The 23,290-nt window shown below is 40.5% G+C and overlaps 1 protein-coding gene across 10 annotated transcripts in view; it reads right to left on the bottom strand.

The window, feature by feature from the left end:
* Positions 1-23,290, bottom strand: part of DTNB (dystrobrevin beta) — a 197,026-nt gene that overhangs the window by 147,000 nt on the left and 26,736 nt on the right. For all 10 annotated transcript variants that reach the window (XM_061461225.1, XM_061461221.1, XM_061461224.1 and 7 more), the window contains 3 exons: positions 21,334-21,419; positions 12,187-12,341; positions 6,486-6,591 (listed from right to left, as the gene is read on the bottom strand). In XM_061461225.1, coding sequence (XP_061317209.1) covers positions 6,486-6,591; positions 12,187-12,341; positions 21,334-21,419 — 347 coding nt within the window. The remainder of the gene's footprint in view (positions 1-6,485; positions 6,592-12,186; positions 12,342-21,333; positions 21,420-23,290) is intronic.

Genomic DNA, 23,290 nt, shown 5'->3' with positions numbered 1-23,290 from the left:
AGAAAAAAAAAAGTAATACGTGAACTTTAGGAAACCTGTGACCATCAAATTTCATTGGAGCTTCCAAAGGTGCCCATTCCTCCCCCCCCCCCCCCCCCCCCCGGTTATTTTAACCACTAAACCAACTTGTTATTCTGGACAGGTCATGGATTTTGAGTGCAGAGCAGGTATTTTCAGTGAGATTAACCATTAACTTAAGTTATGGTTCTCATAACTTAAGTTAATGGTTCCACCCAACAAGTTCAAAAGCAGTTCCACCTGACAAATTCAATATTTTGTCTGCAGATTTCCCCCTCCTGGGATATACTCAGCCCCAGAGGTCTCCACAGAAGTCCAACAATACTGAGAGTACATGTGAGTGGACAGGAAAGGCAGAAAGGCAACAACTGCAAAGCTTAACTGCTGCTGAAGGAGATCCCTTTGCCCCAGAGCCAGCTGAGAGTGCTTTTCAAAGGAGAGGCAAATTCAAAGCACCACAATGGACTTCTGCTCCATATCACCTCTCACCTGAAGAACTTCCCTCACTCTTCCCCAACAGTGAGCTGCCTCTTGTACCTCTACAGCTTAAACTGAAGAAATGCCTGATGTACCTCTAAATCTTAACATCTTGAGAACTGGAAAATTACATAAGGTATGACCATGCAGAATCACCATCAGGAGCAAGCTAATAAACAGATAAATAAATAAATGATTCTTCCCTGTTCTTCTACCCATGAACAGCCAATCACAGACTTGCTCCATTTAGGACAGAAGTCTTAAGAACAAAATAAAGAAGAATGTGAGAATGAGCTAAAGGTGATATCTTACTATGTGAAATGCATCTTAGAAGGTGAGGCACAGGAAACAGAATGGAAGGGTGAACGTAGAGGTGAATTACAGGAGCCTATGGTTTTGCATTGCTGTGGGTCTAGAGCATAAGTAATCACAGATAGTTTGTTATGTACTACCAAAAGATGTAAGAGAAATAATTAGAAAAAGTCTGAAGGTTTGATTTATTATTAAAATGATGACTTAGCTGTTCTAGTTGACACTTCGTGCAATACTGCACAGGGCAATGAAGTTAACATAGAGCTACTGCATCTATAGAAAGGTCTGGCCAGTTGAACAGTGCTCAAGTGCCTGCTACCTCAAGAGTGGATGCATATTCTAAAACTATGGAAAACACATGGTTAACAATCAAAGCAAAGTCAACCTGAGCATTAACCTGATCAGGAATTGCCATGGATAATTAAGCCAAGATGGTCAGGTGAACAATGCTTTACTGCAGCAACTAGCAACACTGTATAAAGCGAAGGACTAGATCACGGTAGGGGATTTCAGTATACAAATACTCCTTGGGAATGGACTATAGAGGAACTGGTGACTTTTTTTTTTTATGAAAAAGTAGAGAAAGCAATGGAAAGGAAGACTTCCAGATTTGTATCAAACAGGAGAAAAGAAACTGGTTGAAAAAGATGATGACAAGTGATCTTAATATGACAACAGAGTAATTTTGTGAATTTTGTGAAGTAAAAGAGAAAAATGTGACTTCAATGCAGCAGATTTCAGTAAACTCATGGGACTTAGTAAGTAGGCTACAAGAAGAAACAATTCAACAGGAAGTTGGAGTTAGGAGAATTGTCAGTTCCTTAAAAAAGTTATGTTAAAGAAACAAGCATAAGATATCTCAGTGAAGAGAAAGAGCAGACTGCAGTAAAAGACCAATATGGCTAAAATGTAAGAGCTCCTCAATAGCCTAAAATGCAGAAGGAAATCTACAGAAGTGAAAACTGGGACAAACTGTTAATGAGGGTTAAAATATTCAGAAGTAAAGTTACAAAAACAGAATGAGAGAAAACCAGCATGGGATTTAAAAGAGACATTACAAGAATTGTAAGTATGATCCTTAAAAAGGTATGAAATTATACCTATGTAACTACTGACTTCTCACGTTGTTTTAGCTTGCAGAATACACTCTGGAACAAATACAAAGCCAAGTACTGTAACCACCTGAAGAACAACAGAAATGAGCCACGGACAATGTTTGCCAAATCAATGTTTTTCCATGACAGAGTAAGTGTCCTTGAAAACAGGAAACGGTCATCAAATATCATCAGCTTTTCATTTAACTTCGGTAATTCTTACTAAATTGGTCTCCCATGGCGTACTCACGACAGATGGAAATACACAGTAGATGAAAGAACTGTAACCTGGACGTGAATCTCATTGGAAAAAGACCACAGAGCAGTCAACTGCCAAAATGGAAAGATCTAATGAGTAAAGGGCTTTATTCCAGGTCACACACACTGGTCAATATTTTTCATAAACACACTGAATGATCAAAAATGTCTGATTTGGGGCATCACCTTTCAAAGAAGATGTGGGTTAATTAAATGTACAGGAGAAAGCAACAGAATTATCTGAATGATATCTGGTAGATATCTTCACTAGGAGTAGACTGTGAGAAGGTATCATCAAACAGGCAAGAGGTACTTACAAAATAGCAGTACACTCTCCAGAGCCAGTGGCCAAAACCCAGGTACTTACGGGTTTAAACTGCAATAAGAAAAAACTCATGCTAGAACATTAGGAAAAAACTTTTTCACCCTAAGCATATTTAAACACTGATCTCACCCCAGCTTCAAGTCCAAGAAGGTGTTGAAACATTTTGATGGAGAATTTTAAGAAGCAGTGAAGCAAATCTTTCAAGAACCTTTACACACATTTGAATTTGCCTTTGGAAAGAAAGATGGGTGAAGTAACAGGTTCCTAAAGACTTTTCTTGCACAGACAGATGCCTCAACACACACTCTCCTACCACAGTACCCTTTCTGCTTGGGGCAGGGCTGCTGTCTCCCGCCAAGCCAGAGCACTAGGTCACTACCTTAATAAAAGCCAATATACTGATATCAGCTCATCACCCAATGTTCCATGTACCTCTGAGTACCACTTCATCTTGTCTCTTCTTCCCCACCTTTTCAAAATTGTCTCTTATCTTCTCTGGCTCCACGCATTTAGAAGAGATTACTATTGATGAAAAGGGGACAACAGTACTACAGCGTCCTGAACCAAAGAATCAAACACTTGAAATTGACATGCTTGATTTAAAAAAGCAGTAACAACATTCTGATAAAACAAAACATGAGGCAAAATAATAATGGTGACAGCACTCAATGTACTGCAAACAGCATGCTCTCAAAAGGACTGGTGAAGAGAATATTGGAACAATCATTATTGGAGCTTATTAGATCATGGGCAAAGTGTCTGGCCATCAAGACAGAAAAAAAAGATGCACTTTTTTGCTTGTTTGTTGGATTTTTTCTTGCTTAGTTTTTGCTTTTATTTCCTTTTTCTGAAAGTGACAAAGTTTAGCTATGGTTGGGACACAAATAAATGAAGTGGAACAGCATGCTTCCTCCCAGTGCCAACCTGCCAGCTCCCCTTCCTGCCTTAACAGCAGGTGGTGTAATCCAATGTAGATATTACATTTTTTTGTTAATTTCTGAATGTCAAAAAATATAGTGTTGCAAAATGTATTTCTCTTCTCTCCTGTTCAGGTCACTTCAGGACTTCTCTTCATCAGGGACTGTACACTTCATCAGAGGCTGTAGTGACAGGACAAGGGGGAATGGGTTTACACTTAAAACAGGGGAAGTTCAGGTTAGATAAAATGAAGAAGTTCTATACTGTGAGGGAGGTGAGGTGTTGGAACCAGTTGTCCAAAGAAGTGGTAAATGCTCCATTCCTGGCAGTGTCAAGGCCAGGCTGGAAAGAGCCTAGGGCAACATGGTCTTGTGTGAGGCATCCCTGCCCATGGCAGACAGGTTGGAACTAGGTGATCTTAAGGTCCTTTGCAGCCCTAACTATTTTATGACTCTAAAATATTTAATCATTGAAAATGACCATTTAATAGGAGATACTCAATCCAGATCCATAGCAAAAAATGAACCCTTGTGTATGTCCCGTTCCAGACTTTAAAATTAAAAAGTTTCTGCCTTGCTTTTCCTTAGCTGGCACATCTGTAAGCAGAGCTGTGCTTTCCCTCAACACTTCTTTTCCTACCATGCATGCCAGTAATCCCAAGATCATTCCTTCTATTGTCTCAATCCTTCAAATCTGCTGTTTTTACCTTCCTGTAGTCAGGCCCCCAACACCAAGCCTCCCTTAATTTCTTTTACTGTAGGGACCAAATCCCAGCTTGATCTCCCTGCCTGCTGAGCCTACTGTGGCTTGCCACATACCTGTGTACGTAAGCTGCAATGACTCCTAATCAGCACTTTTCAGCAAAGGAAATGCAGCTGACTCTGGAGCAAAAATACCATTTGCAACAGAATAAAAGTTTTTGAGGAAGCTAAAATTATAATAACTTAGCAACAACAGTAGCATGAATTACTGATGGCAACATAATTCAGCAAGCAGCTTGGGAGATAACTGTAGAAGAGGCTGATAAGAATGAGAAACATAATTCCAATGCCCCAAACATTAGAAGTTATGCTATGAAGTAATCTGAATGCTAAACCTATGTGTAACAAGACTCCTATGTGTAACACAGGAATAAATCCAGGGACTGGTTGGCAGAAGAGACGAGTGAGGAGAATCTCTTGCTGCTTGGAAGAAAACATCAGCAACAGGGACACTTATGCAACTGCTCCCAAGGAAGATGGCATATTATAGAGCAGCCATATTGCACAGTAAGAGCCATAGATAATGCAGGATAATGCTGCCAGATAATGCAGGAATGCATACACTAATCTGTAAGGATGATTTTATACTCAGCATCTAATAATTTCCTCCAGGTACTTTCAAGCAGAAAAAACTATCAGACTATGGATTATCTCCAGATCTTTCCATCATGTCACTTCTGTTCAAACTTTATGTTTAACCATTTCATTCTTGCCTTAGCTCTGTGCAATTCTATCCTGACCTGTAATTCATATGAACAATCTTCCTGTCTCTGTCTTTACTGTATTTATTTCAGCCTATGTGCTTTTCTTGCAGTAAAAGTTTACAAGGGTAAGAGGATGGAAAAAGAAAGCAACAAGTCACCGTTGCCCTTCTGTTAATGCAAACTGTCAGATCAGGATGGGAAAGACACTGCAGTACCATAGTCTAACTTAATATTTTAACAAGTCAACCTCCTCACCTTTTGGTAAGCTTTCCTGTAAGATTCGTCTCCATGAAATTGCTCCTTTCAAAATTCTTTAAAAAAACACCCACTTTTTTGATGAAACCCCCAGTTATCAGGAACTGTCTGTAAATACACAGAGCAACTGGGGAAATTCATCTTCTCTTCTTTTGCAATAAAGAAGGCCCATTGGGCATCATAACTCCAGTCTTGTTCACTACTGAACAAATGCACATTAAATTCACAACCAGATATGCTTTGCAAGAGGATCAAGAGAAGACAATGAAACAAATGCCAAAAACCCAGCATATAAAAAAAAATCACAGCAACACTTAACCATGCATAAATGTCAAGAAACAGAGAATGGAATACAGATCATGAAAACTTAGTCCTGCTGAGCCTTGCCTGTAAACTGCTAGGCAAAACCAGTGGCTGGAGTTTATCTACCTGTGTCATGAAAGGAAGAAGTCTATACACCTTGAAATTACTATGAGTACATTAAATAGAAAAAGAGGCAACAACTAGTACAGCAGAGGTTTTGATGGATGATAGGATGATTTTACTCTGTGGGGAAAGAAACAAAAGATGGAGTTTATGGGTGAAGAAAAAGAAAAGTTGTGGTTTTTTTTTCTAGAATTCACATATAAAACACCATACACACATGCTGAGTGCAACTGTACAAGAAATTAAACCTTTTTTCCACTATAAACAACAAATACTTTCAATACACTTGCATGACTTTCTGCAGGAAACCTTTCCGTTTTCCTAAACTCCATAAAGCCCTTGCAGCCGCTGACTCTTCCACTACTCTTTTCTCACTGTTAGTCTCCATTTTCCATCCCTTATTGCTCCTTAACCACTTCCCATTGGCTGTAAAGCCAGGGAATTTTAGCTAAGAAAAGGCCTGAAAGCCAGAGGAGCTCAGGATTTACCTCCCATAGCGAGCACTGAAGTGACTCATGTGCTCAAATGCTACTTAAGACAGACAGTTGAATAGGAACCAAAATCTTGGGGAGTCAGCACTTGAAAACATATGTTACAGCATCGTTCAAGTGAAGGGTTTTAAGAGTTTCAGAACAGGAACATTTAGAGAATACTGTTTCTCTGCTACTCGTTTTTTTATCTTCTGCTATCAGTGATGCTAGAATTCTGAAACTAAACTTGCTCTAGATTGGTGCTGGTGATTTCATAAAGAATCAGTCTTCATTCCTTTTCCCTCCAACAAAAGTCTGGGCTTAAATGCTCTGGGACTGAGACCATTACAGTAGGAAAAACAAAGGCATATGTGCTTTGTTACTTGAGAAAGGATAGCACATTTACATAGTTTGAACAGAAACCCTGCTCTGACCAGATGTTTCAAACAAGAAAATATTCCATTTACCATTTTCAACATGGGCAAGTCTGTGCATGAGAGGCAGCCACACAAGGCACTGAGGAGGTGGATCAGCCATCAATGTGTCTAAAAACATGTTTATCATGATCTTTTTCTGCAAAGAAAAGAGAAATAGAACTTAATTATAAGAAAAAAAAATACTATACCCCAAACTACTTCAGCCTTAAAATTTTTCTATGACTCCAATTCTGTCTAGCAGAAACAATTCACATGCTAGAAAGAGATAAAAATCACAACTTCTTAGGGAGTTTCAATCTATGTTAGGCAAGCAGTAACAACACAAAGAAGGTTTTAGTGTAGACATGATATAATCATACAAAAATAAACATATACAAATGAACAGAAAACTCCAAGAAATGGAGGACTGGTCAGTCTGGATTAGTTCCCCAGATGCAGTTAAGGAATACAACAAATGTAAGCAGAGGTTATTTAATGCAGGAGATGGTATTTCAAACATACAGTCAGGACTAAAAAGTAGACACATAAAAGAGTAATTACAATGAATATTCATCCAGGATGCATACAATAAATGATTTTCTTTTTAAGTCAAAACAAGAAAAAAAGAGGCAAGGGGAGAACCAGACTAAGATTTTAAGCAATGTGACTAAGAATGAAACTGAAATGAAATCATTAGGAGAGGGAAGTCAGCCATGTGAAGAGTAGTATTTCCTAAGGTTTTGGATTCAAGTGAGCAAAAGAAAACTGCTGCTGCAAATACAAGCAGATGGAGACAACGGGTAAGAAAACCAGTGAAGAATCTTGTGGATACAAAGAAAGAACATGTTGGCTTTTGCACACAAGCAGTGAGATGTGTAAGAACCTCTCACAGGCAGGTGGCCAGAGGGTCAGGTGGTACTTTATCTAACCTTAGCATATGGCAGTGCTACTCCAAAGAGCACCCACAACAGGGAGGGCAAGGAGGGCTGGAGGAAAAGCCAGGCTGGGTTTCTAGGGTCTGTGAAATTAATTGTAGCTTTCATTTGCAATTATGAAGCCAAAAATGAATGGCTTTTAACTAACAGAGGGTAGATTTACATTACATATTAGAAAGAGGGTCTTCCCTGTGAATGGGGGTGAGGCACTGGCACAGTTTGCCCAGAGAAGCTGTGGCTGCCCCATCCCTAGCAGTGAACAATGCAAGGTTGGATGGGGCTTGGAGCAACCTGATCTAGCGGAAGGTGTCCCTGCCTGTGGCAGAGGGATGTAACTAGATGAGCTTTAAGGAGCTTTCCAACCCAAACCAAGCTATGATTAGACAGTGATATATGATACGGACAGTAGCAGAACCACCTAAATGTAGCAGGAGATCTTCCTTCTGCTATATACAAGAATATTCCTAAAAAAAAAGAAAAAAAAAAGAAAAAAAAGAAAAAAATCAATGAGTTCCCTTTGCACAGTGTGAACTGTATGAATTGTCAAAGCCTGTGTAGAGAGCGATGGAACTTCATGTAACTCAAAAGAGGGCAGTCGGGGACACAGGCTTTGGGTTTTTTTCGCCAATACAGGTAGGATATTTTGCAACCGATTGACCAAAAAGAATCACACTATATTATCATTGCTACATTTTGTCTGTCTGGGCCGAGGTGTTCACACTAATGGTTGAGTTGACAAGAAAGCAAACAGCAGTCTCCTCCTAGAAATTATGTCTCAGAGAACGAGCCTAGACAAAGCCCTTTCTTGTAGCTGGTCTAGCATTTCCTATTGGGTTCAGAATCCAGCCATGGAACAACTACAGAATATCATTCAGCCACCATCTGTGATGCAACAACAATTAAATAATCTGCCAGCAGTTCCAAACTCCAAGAACATAAATGGAAAATTAGTAAATGTGAAGGCACATCAGTCATGAGGGTCAAATGCTCCTCAGGAGAACAAATGCAATTCTGCATAGATAAACTCTGTGATCACCTGCTGACTCTACTCCATTTTAATAACTGTTTTTACCAATTGTTGTTAGCATACCTACTTGTTTTAATAGCTCTGCAGCCTCAGATCTTCCTGCAGGTGAGTGCAGAGACAGGTTATACCAATGCTATTCTTGTATTTAGAAGAACACCATAGGCTTGCTTCAATAGCAAAAAAAAAAAAAAAATCAGCCAGTTTTACTGTTAAACTGCCAACACACTTGTTTCAACAAGATGTTAATGCATATATTTGCCCACAAAATGCATGTGGGGAAATGTGGCACAAAACCACATCCCCTGAGCCTGCATAAAGATACATGATTTATAACTCTACAGCAGTCAAAACAAGTTATACTGGTCCAAAGAGCTGTATATTAAACCTCACCTGTATCTCTAACCATTCTGTGTCTTGTGCTCTATCAGAGTATGCTTATGTCGTTCTTTATACACAAGACCACCTTGTCCTTAATATATCCTTATTGCTCACTTTAGCAACTGTACATTGTTCTGACACTGTTAAGTTTGTGATCTATCTAGTTTAACTATCAGCCATGCTATTGGCAAAGCCTAAGTCAACCAGTACTTCAGCAAAGCTTTTGTGTAAGGCATGCACAAACCAGTGCCTACCCAGGCCTGCTTGTATAGACTGTGCTGCTGAGTTTCAATAGAACGATGTGCAGTTGGACCGTACAGCAGCCAAGCTCCTGGCTCCTGAGTCTCAGAAGCAAATGTCTCAGCTCAGTAGGAACACTGCAATTAAGCTGCTCTGTAAATGAGATGTAAAGTGGACACACCTCTGCAACAACAGGACAGGCTATGCCATTAACACAGAAGGATTTTGACTAAGGCAGGGAACGTCATGGTGATACAACATCTCTGACAAATACAGGGGCTGTGGCCAAGTGAACAAGTCTTAAGAAAAATATGACATGATATCTTACATCTGTGGAATCCTCCACTTGACCTAGAATAGCAAAGTATTACTGGAAGCTCTTTATACATCTGGAAGCCATCACAAAGAATGCAGTTCTTGCCAAAAGCATCCCAATAAACTCCATTTTGTGTGGTCAACAAGTTGGAGTTATTTCCTCTGTGACCCAAGAAATGAAACAGTTTGTAGGGTATACAATCACCAACACTTCTTCACCTATCTGCCCTTTCACCTCTCAGACTGCAGCAAACTATTAGGCTTTGGCACCTGGAAAAAGCGTCTCCCGGAACCAAGACCTCCATGGGTAGCCAGGAGCCACAGCTGGCCAGGAAGTATTTGCCTCTTGGTAGATTAAGTAACACTAGGGAATATTTCTGGCACTGAAACTCAAATCGTGCATACTTCTATGCTATTGACCCTGTGCCTAGTTTAACTACTCACTCTCCCAAATGATTCCAGTACCCAGATCAGGTGTTATTATCAGCTAGGAATCATTTTTAATAAACAGTTTCCATGTAACCACCTTGCCTGAGGGAATAAGAGAGTTTAGTAACATGGATGTGGTTAGACAATTCCAGTTGGCCTTAGCACCCCAGGACAGCTCAAGGCAGTGTTTAGTTAACTACTGCAAATGTAGTTTATGTGTTTGTCATGTACATGCCAAAGTCTGAAACCCCACAGCTTTACCAACGTTATCTGGAGGAAAATCACAGGCTGTAAAAGGAGAATATCACAGAAGTACCTAAGTACCTCTGGGAAGCTTGTTTTCAGATCTGGGAGGCATAAAAAAATGGGATTAATTCTAAACCAGATTATCCATCTACTTCCCAGGACCCATTTCAAAGTTTTCCAATAATGAAAGAACCATCTTGGGATACCTTGTATATCGGGATCAATTAAAAAAATACTACCACTCTCTACAAACTGGCCTTACATGAGAGATTCTGTTTTTCTGAATAAAATTAGAGCAAAGGAATTTCTAAAAGTAAATCAATATGAAGAATTAGCTTTATTGTTCATGGGAGCCAAACCCAGAGTGCTAAGACATTCTGCAGGCAAGCCACATGCAAATCAGAATCATATAACTGTTTTGGTTGGAAAAGACCTTTAAAATCATCAAGCTCAGCCACTAACCCAGCACTGCCAAGTCTACCACTAAACCATGCCCATAAGTGCCACATCCACACGTTTGTTAAATCCCTCCAGGGACTCCACCACTGCCCTGTGCAGCCTGTTCCAATGCTTGATAAACCTTTTGGGAAAGAAATTTTTCCTAATATCCAAACTAAACCCTCACCTCGCTATGACGTCCTTTAAGGCAGGTATAGAGAGCAATAAAGTCTCTCCTGAGACTCCTCCAGTCTGAACAATCCCAGTTCCCTCAACTACTTCTCACAAGACCTGTGCTCCTTACCCTTCACCAGCTTTGTTGTCCTTCTCTGGATCCGCTCTAGCACCTCAGTGTCTTTCTTGTAGTGAGGGGCCCAGAACTGAATATAGGATTCAAGTTGCAGCCTCACCAGTGCTGAGTAGAGGGGGATGATCCCTGGCTCTCCTTGGCCACACTAGTGCTGATAAAGTCAGCATGCTCTTAGCCTTCTTGGCACCTGGCTACACTGCTGGCTCAGATTCAAGGGCAGTTACTATACCTCACTTGGCTACAGTAGTGAGATTTGCGTTAACTATCTTAGGAGATCTCAGCCAACTGTCAAAGTCTAAGGAGATACACCAGCCCTTCTTTAGGGGTAAGAAATGTCACTTCCAGAATTCAGGCTTCTGAACAAAACAAAACCCCATCCCCATTTCTTTTGCAGACATGGACAGACCATGTGGAGCTTAGAATCCAATGTCTGACTTCTATAGCTACTTAGTGATGCTGAGGCTCTACATTCAAAAGCAGTGCCACTTGTGTGAAACGTGATCTGATCAGATCAGAGAGGGTGGCATATCCATGCAAACAAGTATGGCCCACAAATGTATCAGCCACTATGGAAACAGAAATAAATATTTATTAATTACACTATTGGTAAAACAAAATTCTCTCCTCAGTAACTCCAGCCCTCATCATTTCCTAAATCAAAGGCTCTTTCCTACTGTGTTGTGTTTCAAATATTCTAATTGCTGATTAAGTTTAACAAAAATTACTATAAACACTAAATCTAAGTACTTCAGAAATACTTCTTCCGGAACATAATCATGACCAGAATCTAAACATTCAATTTTAGGCCTACGATTATCTAGGTTCGGGCTTACAGTTGATTTAAGAATTATTTATACTATTTACACTATTTCAAATTAGAAACAAATCCTTGGAACGATTAAATTGCAGTAAGTGCATAAAGAAATAAAAAGCTCTTTAAGATCATTATCACAACATCTACTCCAAACATCAGCTGTAGTGGAAATATTTTGGAAAAAACAGCTATACCAATAAGCATAATGGTAAAATTGACTTAAAAATAAACTATGTGCACACCATGTATTTATGTTGTACAGGCCCAACCACACAACAAGTGATCTGTTGACACACTCTTAAAACACTGAGAAAGCTTAATAAATAATCACAGAAAAAGAGTAAAAATGTTGTGTTTCATGTTCTAGAAAAGAAAGAGATCATCCTTGCTGTTCTGATAGGGAACTAAAGTGTCCCTTCAAGGAGGAGGAACGAACAAAATTATGCAAAATCATTTAGTTGCCCAAGACTCAGGCATCCTATTTTTAATTCCTCAGACTGTCTTAAAACTGCTGAGGGGATATAACACTTATTACCACCCCCTCTCCAAACCTCCCATCCAAACCATGACCCACCCAGGCTTAACACGCGATACAGAAATCCTGGGTGGTTAATGCTTACTTGTTGTGGGAAACAGGTCCGAACAGAATGCTCTGTGTATCCAAAAGAAGGCCCTTCAAAGACAGCGGTTGGAAGTTTTAGAACTTCTTTCAAAAACTGATCAAACTTTGTAAATATCATTAGTCCATTTGAATCTGATATTTGAGAGAAAATATCTGCAAGAAAATATAATAAAACCCTACAGTAAATACATGCTTACTACAGGAAAAAGTAAGTATTTCAATCCATTTAAGCCCCAAGACATTTCTTTTTGGTTTCTTCTGAACATAATTTCTTATGAAATTACCTATCAAGATGAAATTTATAAATGAATATATTCGAACATGCTGTGATGTAAATCTTTCTGTTTCCTCCATCCCATCTCCCCCAGTTTGAGATAAGATTCAGTGCATTAACTGTAACAGGAAGGGGAAGAGGAAGGGGAAAGCAGAAGCGAGGAGGCAGTATAAAAGTTACAGAACACAACATCTTCAAGCTTACACCTTCAAAATAAACCTCAAAATAAACCTCAAAATCCTCAGAGGTCTCACAGAATTAAAAGAAGTTGTAAGAACCACAAAGTCCAAACTGGCAAAGCCCATGGTAAGCTGGGTGCATGCCCCGGCCAGGCTGAGTTCCAGCGCTGCAGCAATGGAGGAGAGTGTGGCACAGATGTGCTGAGAACTGGGGTGCCCTGACCCCTGTCCCTGGCTGAGACACCCTAGCCAGGCAGCTGAGCTGGGGGAGAGAGGAAATGAGTTTTGTACTAGAGAAACTGCACACTGGAGAGCTAGATTATGAACTTCTGTCCTTACACAAGACTTATGCTGAAATTAAGAATTAAGCTGAAAGAACATAGATTTAAATTAGATATTAGAAAGTTCTTCACTGCAAGGGTGATGAGGCCCTGGCACAGGGTGCCCAGGGAAGTTGTGGCTGCCCCATCCCTGGCAGTGATCAAGGCTAGGTGGGACGGGGCCTGGAGGAACCTGGCCCAGTGGAAGGTGTCCCTGCCCATGGCAGGGAGTTGGAACTGGATGAGCTTTAAGGTCCCTTCCAACCCAAACCATTCCATTATTCTATGACTATATGATAAGAGGACTGTGTGGTATGAGATAATGTATGTTTTTTTATTAGCTCCATGGTGCTAAACACATTTCTGAAACCAGAAAGAGGGTTGAGCAAGGTGTTCAGCAGCCTTGTGCATATATGGGAAAAGAAAGGGAGGGAGGTCAGTCACATCCAGCAGCAGGGAGAAGGGGGTTTGGCAAGATTCCCCCCAAAGCCACACTCAGCTGTGGGCATGGGAATGGAGGATGCCCCTGAGCCACCCCTGACTGCACAGAGCTCAGCTCCTCCAGCCCCTCTACTCCAGCCACTCTACACAACCAGCTTAGAGGCCCCAGCAAAGCCAAAAATACAGAACAAGGCGTGCAGATAACATGGTAAGAAAATGATATCACATAAAACATTGGAACAGTTGTATATAGATACATCCTAACTGTCCTGGGATCAAAAATCTCTTTGGAAAAGACAAATCGCTTAAATAGCAAAACTGATAAACTTTGAAGTCATATCATGCTATAAAGGAAGATTTCTCTAACGATAGTACTAATATTAGTAAGACCTAAATTTTTCCAAGATGTGACAGATACCAGAATTCTTCACTAGCACTGAATCATCTCTGAGGTTATTTGAGACACCAGCAGTAATTACACATCATAATGAGGATGCTGACAGAAAATAAGCTTCATTTAAGTAATCAAAACTAGGTCCATCAAAAAACTCCAACTATTTTGGAAAGGCGTATTTCTAGTGAACTGGCTAAACAGACAAGCTTGAAGTGAGGGTTTGAAGATCTTGTTGAATAATCTGATGAGCCATATTAGGAATAATGGGGGGAGGGAGAAAGGAAAAAGGAGAGGAGAAAACAGTAGGGAAAATGAAAGAGAGGGGAAAAACAGGAAAAATACTAAAAAAAACCCCAAAAAACAATGGGTGTCAGGAGGGGAACAGTGTATTTTAGAAAATTAGGCCAGGCAGAAAAATTAAATTTAACCCAAAAATTGAACGTGGTAGAAAAGTCAGGCTCACAATGCACACAAATCAAAACTATGGAAGCAATTAAACCTAATCAGCAAGGCAAACTTCCTGAATCCCAAGCCATTCTAGATCAGACCCCAAAATCTGAAGGTCTGGTAATGAACCTGTCAAGCTGAGATGGGCAGATCCAGACTGCAACCGACAGCACTTGTGTTTAACAAAGGACAGAAATCTGCTGGGTATTCACAGTCTATTAATGCGGACTGAGTAGGATGCAAAATTTAAATTATTTTTAAAAAGAAATTAATTGAAGCTATGGAAATAAACTGAAAATGAGATAAAATAGAACAGGCTTTATCAAGGGTAAATTAAAAAGAAAAAACCAAACCAAAGCCCACTAACTTTTATCTCACAGTCATAACAATGGTTTTATAATCAAAGTGAGGTTAAACTCATTAAATTAGCAGGGAAATTGGAAAAGATAAAGATTAATAGGATATAAAATCATCTGCCCTTTAAAGGGGCAGTAAATTATCCTCAAACAGAAAACCCGAAGCAACCCAGAGTAATAGTGTCATTTCTCAAGAGCTCCCTCAGGGTTGCAACAGGCAGGTTCTAATAGAGTTTCTCATATAAAATTTCAGTTCAATGCTATTATGACATAAACATTTTTTTTTAATGGAGAGAATAATAAATCTGGAATTATAAACCCCACTGCTCAGTCCCCAAAATACCAATGTAAAATGGCACTTGTGCAACTCACTATTTCCTTTTTTTCGAATGCTTGTAGTAAAACTTTTATGCTAAAAACAGAGCTCACAATACCATGTCAGACTTGACCAGCAGCTCCCTCCAGAGCCTCTACTCAGCTGCTCATAAGCACCAAAATTGTTTGTGTTTTCCAGTCAGGGAACTTGCCTAATGCTTTGAGCAGTTTCAAGTGAAGGCTCCACCATTTCTCCAATGGAGTTAAAACCACAGCGACAAAACCCTGGCACCCTCATCTTCCAGAATCTTGACCTTGAGCATACCTCATGTCACCAAATTCCGATGAAGTTACAAATTTTTATCATACATAATCATAAAATACTTGTTAAATACTAGGTTCAGTATCAGTAAAAGCCAAGAAAATTAATTTAACAGGTGAATTGTTTTGACTGTGCTTTTTGGGGTGTGTGTGGTGTGTGCAGTTTCATTGGCATTAATCTAAAGTATCTATTAAGGTCAAAAGGAAACAGAGGCCAGTCAGCCCCACTTCAGATCCTGGGAAAATCATGGAGCAAATCTTCTTGGTGCACATTCCTGCCTGGGATCTGCCAGTATGGTTCTACCAAGGCTAAATAACACCTGACCACCTCCATTGTCTTCTGATACCTGAATTTGTAGATACTTTTCATCTCATTTTGAGCAAGGCTTTTTACTTTCTATTCCCCACAACATTCCAGTATCAAACCTGGGATGTCACAGTCTGCATGGGCAAGTAGCTGGTTGGATGATCTAATATGTGGAGACCAACAAGTGGACTACTGCTGGAATCTGTCCTGGGACATGTGGGGCTCCGTGTTTCTGTCAGTAACATCTGTGCATGCTTGTTGAGCTCACAGATGGTGCCAAACTGGGAGGACCAGGTGATATACCCGTGAGGGTAAGGGCTGCCAACCAGAAGGACCTGGAACAGCTGGAGGAATGGGCCAGCAAGGACTGTATTAAGTTCAAAAGGATAAATGGAAAGCTCTGCCCATGGGAAGGAAGGGACTCCAGCACCAATCCAGGCTGCGGAGCAGCTCTGCCGGAAAGGTCCTTGTGAGTTTTGAGGTCACAACATGACCATAAGCCAGCACTGCTCACTGGCAGCAAAGTCGACAAAAACATCCTTGGCTGTATGAACAGGAACTCAGCTAGTGGAGGGAAATGATATTCTCCACACAGCAAGTCTTAGACACCTTTTAGGTACTGTACCCAGTTCTGGGAACCCCCAGCATCAGAGAACTGTTGAGAATCACAGAATATGAAAGACCAACTGAAGTGAGCTCTGTAGGGGGCCACAAGGATGGTCAGCATGCTGAAGCACTTGTCCTCTGAGGAGAGCCTGAGGAAACAGGAACTGTTCAGCATACAGAAGATAAGGCACTGAGAATAGCACCACCCAAACACTTATATAGACATAATGGAAATGCTTTTGGAGGAAAAATTATCAATTAAGAGTTGGAGAGCTAGGTATGAGAGAGGTCAGAAGTCTGGGACAGACACTGGAGAGACCAGAGGATGCAAGAGGCTCCAACAATCAACTACTAGATAGATAGGCATCTGCGGCCAGTCATTGGAGGGATCCATATTCTACAGACATGTACAGATATGTATATATTTATGCTACTGGCAAGCTTTTATCCTGACCAGGCAGACAGGCAAACAGAACCAGCTCTGTGGTGCTGTTTGTGTTTACGTGGGTATTTCTGTCTGCGTTGATCCATAAGGCTGCATGAAGTGCTCCTAATGGTAACTCATGGCCACCCTGGCCACTGGTGGACTGCAGTAGCCCTGCCTCTACCAGATTGGTAGGTGTGGTGGCAACTCCTAAAATTTGTTATAAAAAATTGAGATGTAAGAAATCCTGTATAAAACAATAGAATCATAGAATAGTTAGGGTTGGAAAGGACCTTAAGATCATCAAGTTCCAACCCCCCTGCCATGGGCAGGGACACATCACACTAAACTATGTCACCCAAGGCTTCGTCCAACCTGGTCTTGAACACTGCCAGGGATGGAGCATTCACAACCTCCCTGGGCAATCTATTCCAGTGCCTCACCACCCTAACAGGAAAGAATTTCCTCCTTATATCCAATCTAAACTTCCCCTGTTTAAGTTTTAACCCATTACCCCTTGTCCTGTCACTACAGTCCCTAATGAAGAGTCCCTCCCCAGCATCCCTATAGGCCCCCTTCAGATACTGGAAGGCTGCTCTGAGGTCTCCACGCAGCCTTCTCTTCTCCAGGCTGAACAGCCCCAACTTCCTCAGCCTGTCTTCATATGGGAATCATAGACTGGTTTGGGTTGGAGGGGACTTTAAAGCTCCTCTAGTTCCAGCCCCCTGCCATGGGCAGGGACACTTTCCACTAGACCAGGTTTCTCCAAGCCCCATCCAACCTGGCCTTGAAACTGCCAGGGATGGGGCAGCCACAGCTTCTCTGGGCAACCTGTGCCAGTGCATCACCCTCACAGAAGAGAACTTCTTGCAAAGATCTCATCTCAACCTCCCCTCTGTCACTTTAAATCCATTCCCTCTTGCCCTGTCCCTACAGACCTTTGTCAAAAGCCTCTCCCCAGCTTTCTTGTTGACCCCCTCAGGCACCAGAAGCTGCTCTAAGGTCTCCCTGGAGCCTTCTCTTCTCCAGGCTGAACAAGCCCAGCTCTCTCAGCCTGTCTCCATAGCAGACACACTCCAGCTCTCCGAGCATCTTTTTGGCCTCCTCCAGATTTGCTCCAGTAATGCAAAATTGTGCACTGAATTTGTTTAGTTTGAATAGACATGATACCACAACAAACCACATATTTATTACTACTACTACTACTTTGGTCCACTGATTAAGGCCAAAACAAATAACTTCCCTCTCACTTCACTCCAATAAACAAAATACCCTCTCTTCAAAATCAGCCCCCCACAATTGGGCTAATTCACCTACAGCATATTAGCTTTCAGGACCTTTATTATGTGAAACCTAGTATTTAGCAAACATTACTGTATGAATTTTAGGGTGAACTTCAGTAAACACTAAAGGATGATCTATCACTAGATGGCAAGTGAGAAATAGAAGCTGGTTAGGCAAGGGAGCCCAGGAGCACCCCACAGGTAGAGACAGTCATTAGAGAAGTCAGCCCTCAGAATGAGTGGGATGGAGTCCTGATTTACAAAAAGTTCTGTTCACAACTTACTTGCAGAAATGACACAGAAGGAAGCACTAATTACTTCACAATGAATCTACTTGAATGACAAAATGAAGCAATTTGAATCCATGAAATTTGACATTTTTACATGGAACTTCTTAGCCTGAAAAAACTCTGACAAAAATCATGAAGTCCACAGCAATAAGCTGGCTTTACAACTCTGACCTTGCATGCCACATGAAGGAACTCATTTGCAAGGAGTACCATGTCATGGAAAAAAATCTTTTCCAGAGACAGCAAAGTGGTTGCATTGAACAACTCATTTCGTATGTGCTGTCAGACACTGTGTGGACTTAAAAACACTCCATTTGTTCACATTTCTAGAGTTTAAAAAACCAAGCCTGTACATATGCAAGTATAGGGATCAAGTTACTATCATTCATATAAATGCTGAGGGGAAAAAAAATAAGTTACAATTTCCAGAAAGCCTCATGCTTTCTGGAAGCATGGATTCCCCTGGAATCAGAAAAACAAGTAAACTGGAAACAGAAGGAGTTTGGTGATGAAATGGGTCAGTAATCAGAGAGAGGTGGGAAAGACAGAAAAGAGGAAACAAGAAGACAGCATATTCATAACGATCAGAAAAAATAAAGAGTGAGGACAGCTGAGACACAGCAGATCAAAAACCTGTTTATGCTAACAGCAGATAGCTGAGGCAAGCACGTTTTCCAGAACACTCCTCCACTCACTGAGTGTCTGCATTCAGCAGCCTTAAATGAATTTGCCATCAGTGAAATCAGTTCAAGCAGTAAATGTTTGATACTGACCTCCTTTGGTAAAGTTTAAATAAGGGGGTTTGCTGTTTCAGTCTGTCACTGCTGATCTACTCTTTAGTTCTTATACTGGAAGGGGAATGGAACAGCTGTTTTCACCAACACACTACCCATGATTTTGTAGAACACTATCCTTCCAGCACCATTTTTCTTTCCAGGTTGAGGAATCTTGCTTTATCTAGTTGTTTGGCAAAATTTGGGGATTCCATCGTGGATCAGTTTACCCAACACCAGTCCTGCTGTCTCCAAGGGGGAAAAGGAGATAGCAGGGCTCACAGAAAGAGCTTTAAACTAGATTTGAAGGGGGAAAGGTCCTCACAAGAGATAAGCCTGGGGGCAGCACACCAGTGTTTGTGCTAGCAAGGTCCTACAGTCTGCTGTCTTTGCGGAGACAGGGTATGGAGATCCATGTGGCAGAAAGATGAAGGGTTATGGATGTATTAGAAACCATGGAAGCACCTGAGAATGGTCACATAGGAATTAGAGCTTCTCTCCACAAACAGGTAACAGGATCAAGAGCCCAACTGAAGTGCACCTACACCAATGTACGCAGCACGGGCAACAAGCAGGAGTGTTACTGTCCAAAACACATTGAAGCTACATGCTCTTTGAAATCCAAAGAGGAGTGCACCAAGAAAAAAGGGACAGATGACACTGGAGGGAAGACCCCTGAAGTACACTGCAAACTAAAGGTTAGCTGGTAAGATGCAAGAAAGAATAAGTAACAGGCACAACAACCAGAAACAGAGCGATGCTGCAAGAAGCAGCACTGTTCAGTGAACGCAGTCAAAAGCCTTTCCTCCAATGTGTATGAACACCAGCTAGGAATTTCTCTAAAGAAGTTAGAGAGGCAAAGAACATGGGAACCAAGAGAACAAGAAAAAAAAGGAAGTTTCAAATGCTATGAAGAAAAGCAAACATTATGAAAAGACAGAGAGAACAGTACATTAAATGCACAAATTCTAAGACTAGACACACCTGTTAAATAGGTGTCACTATTAAATGAGGTGTCCTTATGCCACCTTTTGAATCATTAACTTAAGGCTTAACGTAACCTTCAGAACAGTATCTAGATCTTTGCCTGAAAACATCAAAACTTTTCTGATCTGTGTAACACTTCATTCCAGTGGTTAATAGCCTTTACCACCAATAGGTAACAGCACCATTTTCTTGATGTGTTTCGGTACTATCTTGCTAATTCTAGCAATAATGCTCTTCTGTCCCAGGCCTGAATTGCTTATCTACTGTCAGCGCCTCAAATCTCATCCTAATTAAATCCAAAATGTAATCTTTTACAGAGGAAATGCAGTCTCTACATTTTTCCTCAGTATTTGATATTGCGTATTTTATAGAGGTAATGCATTTGTTAAAAATGCTTAAGTATCTTAAATATCCTCTGTCATCTATGCCTCTCCCCTTTAACACTAATCTTTAGCCACCTGCAGCTTTTTTTTTAAAATCAGATTTTTATAGGTCCTACCAGATAAAAACACTGCATTTCCTGGTACTGAAACATGAGCAGCCTTAATATTAAATATGTACATGCAATTTCTCACTATTTTTCAGACCCTGCCATGTAGTTTCATTCAGCACACTAGTATTTCACATTTGCAAGTTTTAAAGCAAATATAATAAAGAAGCTTAATAGCGTGGAAAAGTCTAAAGACTTATTTACAGTGAATGACAGCCGTAGAGATTAGGAGGAACAAATTGCTACAAGATAACTTTCATGAAGGGAATTTAGGGTGAGGTGAAAATGACAAAACCTGAATAGTAAAATCTGGCACTGACAGCAAAATTAACATCTCAACTTTTCAGGGTGCAAATGAAAAGTAAAAACCACCCAGAACCACAGTATACCTTACCAATGGAAAGACAGAACAAGAATTACTCCTAAAGGACAAACCCCATGTTTATGGATATCACTGATTTTCTACTGATACAGCAGAAGGCTCATGAAGCACGAAATAAAAAGATTGATGAAAGAAGAATTGAAAAAAAAAAGAGTATAAAAAGAACTAAGAAGCTGGTGTTACAGAATGAGAAGATGCAGAGAGTACCTCAGGTGAAGCAGAAGACATCCAGAAGCCCCTTAACATCCTCAAAACTGGGGCAACAGCAACAAATTTGACATTACTAGCAGAAAAATCAGACCTGAAGTTTTACACTTAAAGAAATGCCCAAGCATTTTAAAATAACCAAACGTACGTGTAAAGCCCACTCAGTAACTCAGTACGTTCTATGGCCAGCAGATGGCATGTGTGACAAAACCATTACTACAGCAAGTTAATTTCCGTATAAAGACTACTGAATAAGCACAACCAGTTAGCTTTCAAAGCTTAATACCATAAAACATGGCCGGTCATGGCAACAAGATATTTCCTAAATGGTTTTCTTTAAAATACTTACATCTGAGTTTGTCCAGTATTTTACCACCACACATGGTTGCTAACATCGCTTTCACTGAAAATACTGTCAGTTTCCCATGGCCCTCACTGTGGAGAAAAAATTACATCGTAAGTAATTACTACACAGAATGCAAAGTAACAAAAATACTTGAGGCTTAGGAATGAAATGCAAAAAAAGCCCTTCATTAACTACTAATATTTGCCAAAACTTTTTACTGTAACTTTAAAACACTGACACCACTAACATTTTTAATAGATTGGAACAGTTAACAAGTGTCTGATCACAAATCAAGTTCTCTTGCACAATTATGATAAACATACTTGGTGAATGCCAAGGTCTACTCTTGTCTTGCATGAAGTTGCTTTAAACTTTCACTCCTTGATCTAAACCCTGATGTTCAAATACACCTTTCATTCTAAAACTAGTCCAGTAATTGACAGTTAATGGAGAAGTCATGAGATATCCTGAATCCTATACCATGCAGAACAGGAATAATTAACATTGCTTTATTTTAATTTAATAAAGCTGTTGTGCTATCAGAACAGATGGTACATCTGGGGAATCATTTTCTAGTATCAGCAAGAGAAAACAAATTTGTCTCTATGGAAAGTATGCAAAAGCCCATTCAGCATGGTACGATACGTAAAACAGGCACATGTATTCTTCCTGTTAACAGGAAGGAAGATAAGGATGAAATGATGAGGGAATTAATTCACAAGAACCACAGGAGGAGGTTTGCTGGGGTGAAGCACAGCAGAATTGATGCTCAGTGCTAGACCAGGTGGCATGCATCTTGCCTTCCTGTCTCTTGAACTTCTGTCATTGATAGGACTAAAGACAGGACTCAGAAAACCTCCACTTTATGATACTATAATAGCCACAGAGTAGTGATCTCGGTATAAGTCCAGTGTTACTGTGAAGTCAGTTGAACATTGCTTTAGTGGTGTGTAAGGCAAAAGAAATGAGTGTAAACATGGGTAAGAGCTGTTGGAATTCTGAACAACTTATGCCAAAGAGAAACATACTGAGTCATTATCTTTAACTATATATAGCAACAGCGGGGCAGACTGACAATCCACCAAGGAAGTTAAAGTCACGGGTAAAAGGAGAAAAAGAATTAAAATAAGTTCAAGTAACTATTTCTTCTCTTGAGGGTGCTGAGGCCCTGGCACAAGTTGCCCAGAGAAGCTGTGGCTGCCCCATCACTGGAAGTGCTCAAGGCCAGGTTGGACAGGGCTAGGAGCAACCTGGTCTAGTTGAAGGTGTCCCTGCCTGTGGCAGGGGGCTGGAACTGGATGAGCTTTAAGGTCCTCTCCAACCCAAACCAGTCTATGATTCCATAATGAACTGTAATTAACTGTATTGGAAGGATAATTTGTACTATCACGGAAAATACGATGACAGGGAAAATACATGATGGGTGTTAGAAGGGATCTAGAAAAAACCCAACTTCTCAGTGGAAATGAGATGCATACTTAACATTTGCACTTGGACGACTATCACTTATAAAGTGTTAAAATTAGAATTATTCAAAGTAAATATTGGCTCCTGGTATTGAAGTAGTAACAAGGTCTAATGTCAGTGACAGACGAGCAACCAGATGGAGACATCAGGACGCAACCAAATAACATTTTTCCCCTTTTCACACTCAAAGTTAATATGCAAATATTATCTTCTGCTAACATTTCACACTCCATGGTGAGGGAAAGGCTCTCAACCTTTCTCAGGCTGAGAAGTGCCTGAAATACAACATGCTATTTCTGTAATACAGACTCAAAGAATCTTTCCAATATCCCCTCTACAGAGGCGAGGCAATCTCCTAGAGCTACAATTGCAGGAAGAGCTCTGGAGAGCAATAGTGATTCAAAGGCCTCTGCTTTGTTGATATCCAGTCCCCTTTTAACAGCTCTTCAAGCCTTGACCTCCACTTTTATCTGAGCCGATCTTACTAGTTAAT

This window comes from Pezoporus flaviventris, unplaced genomic scaffold (assembly GCF_033815535.1).
Source record: "Pezoporus flaviventris isolate CSIRO_AGI_PZ_B2104156 unplaced genomic scaffold, CSIRO_AGI_Pfla_v1 ptg000031l, whole genome shotgun sequence".
Lineage (NCBI taxonomy): Eukaryota > Metazoa > Chordata > Aves > Psittaciformes > Psittacidae > Pezoporus > Pezoporus flaviventris.
Note: the sequence above shows the minus strand (reverse complement) of the source record. Positions and strands in the feature narration are given on the sequence as shown.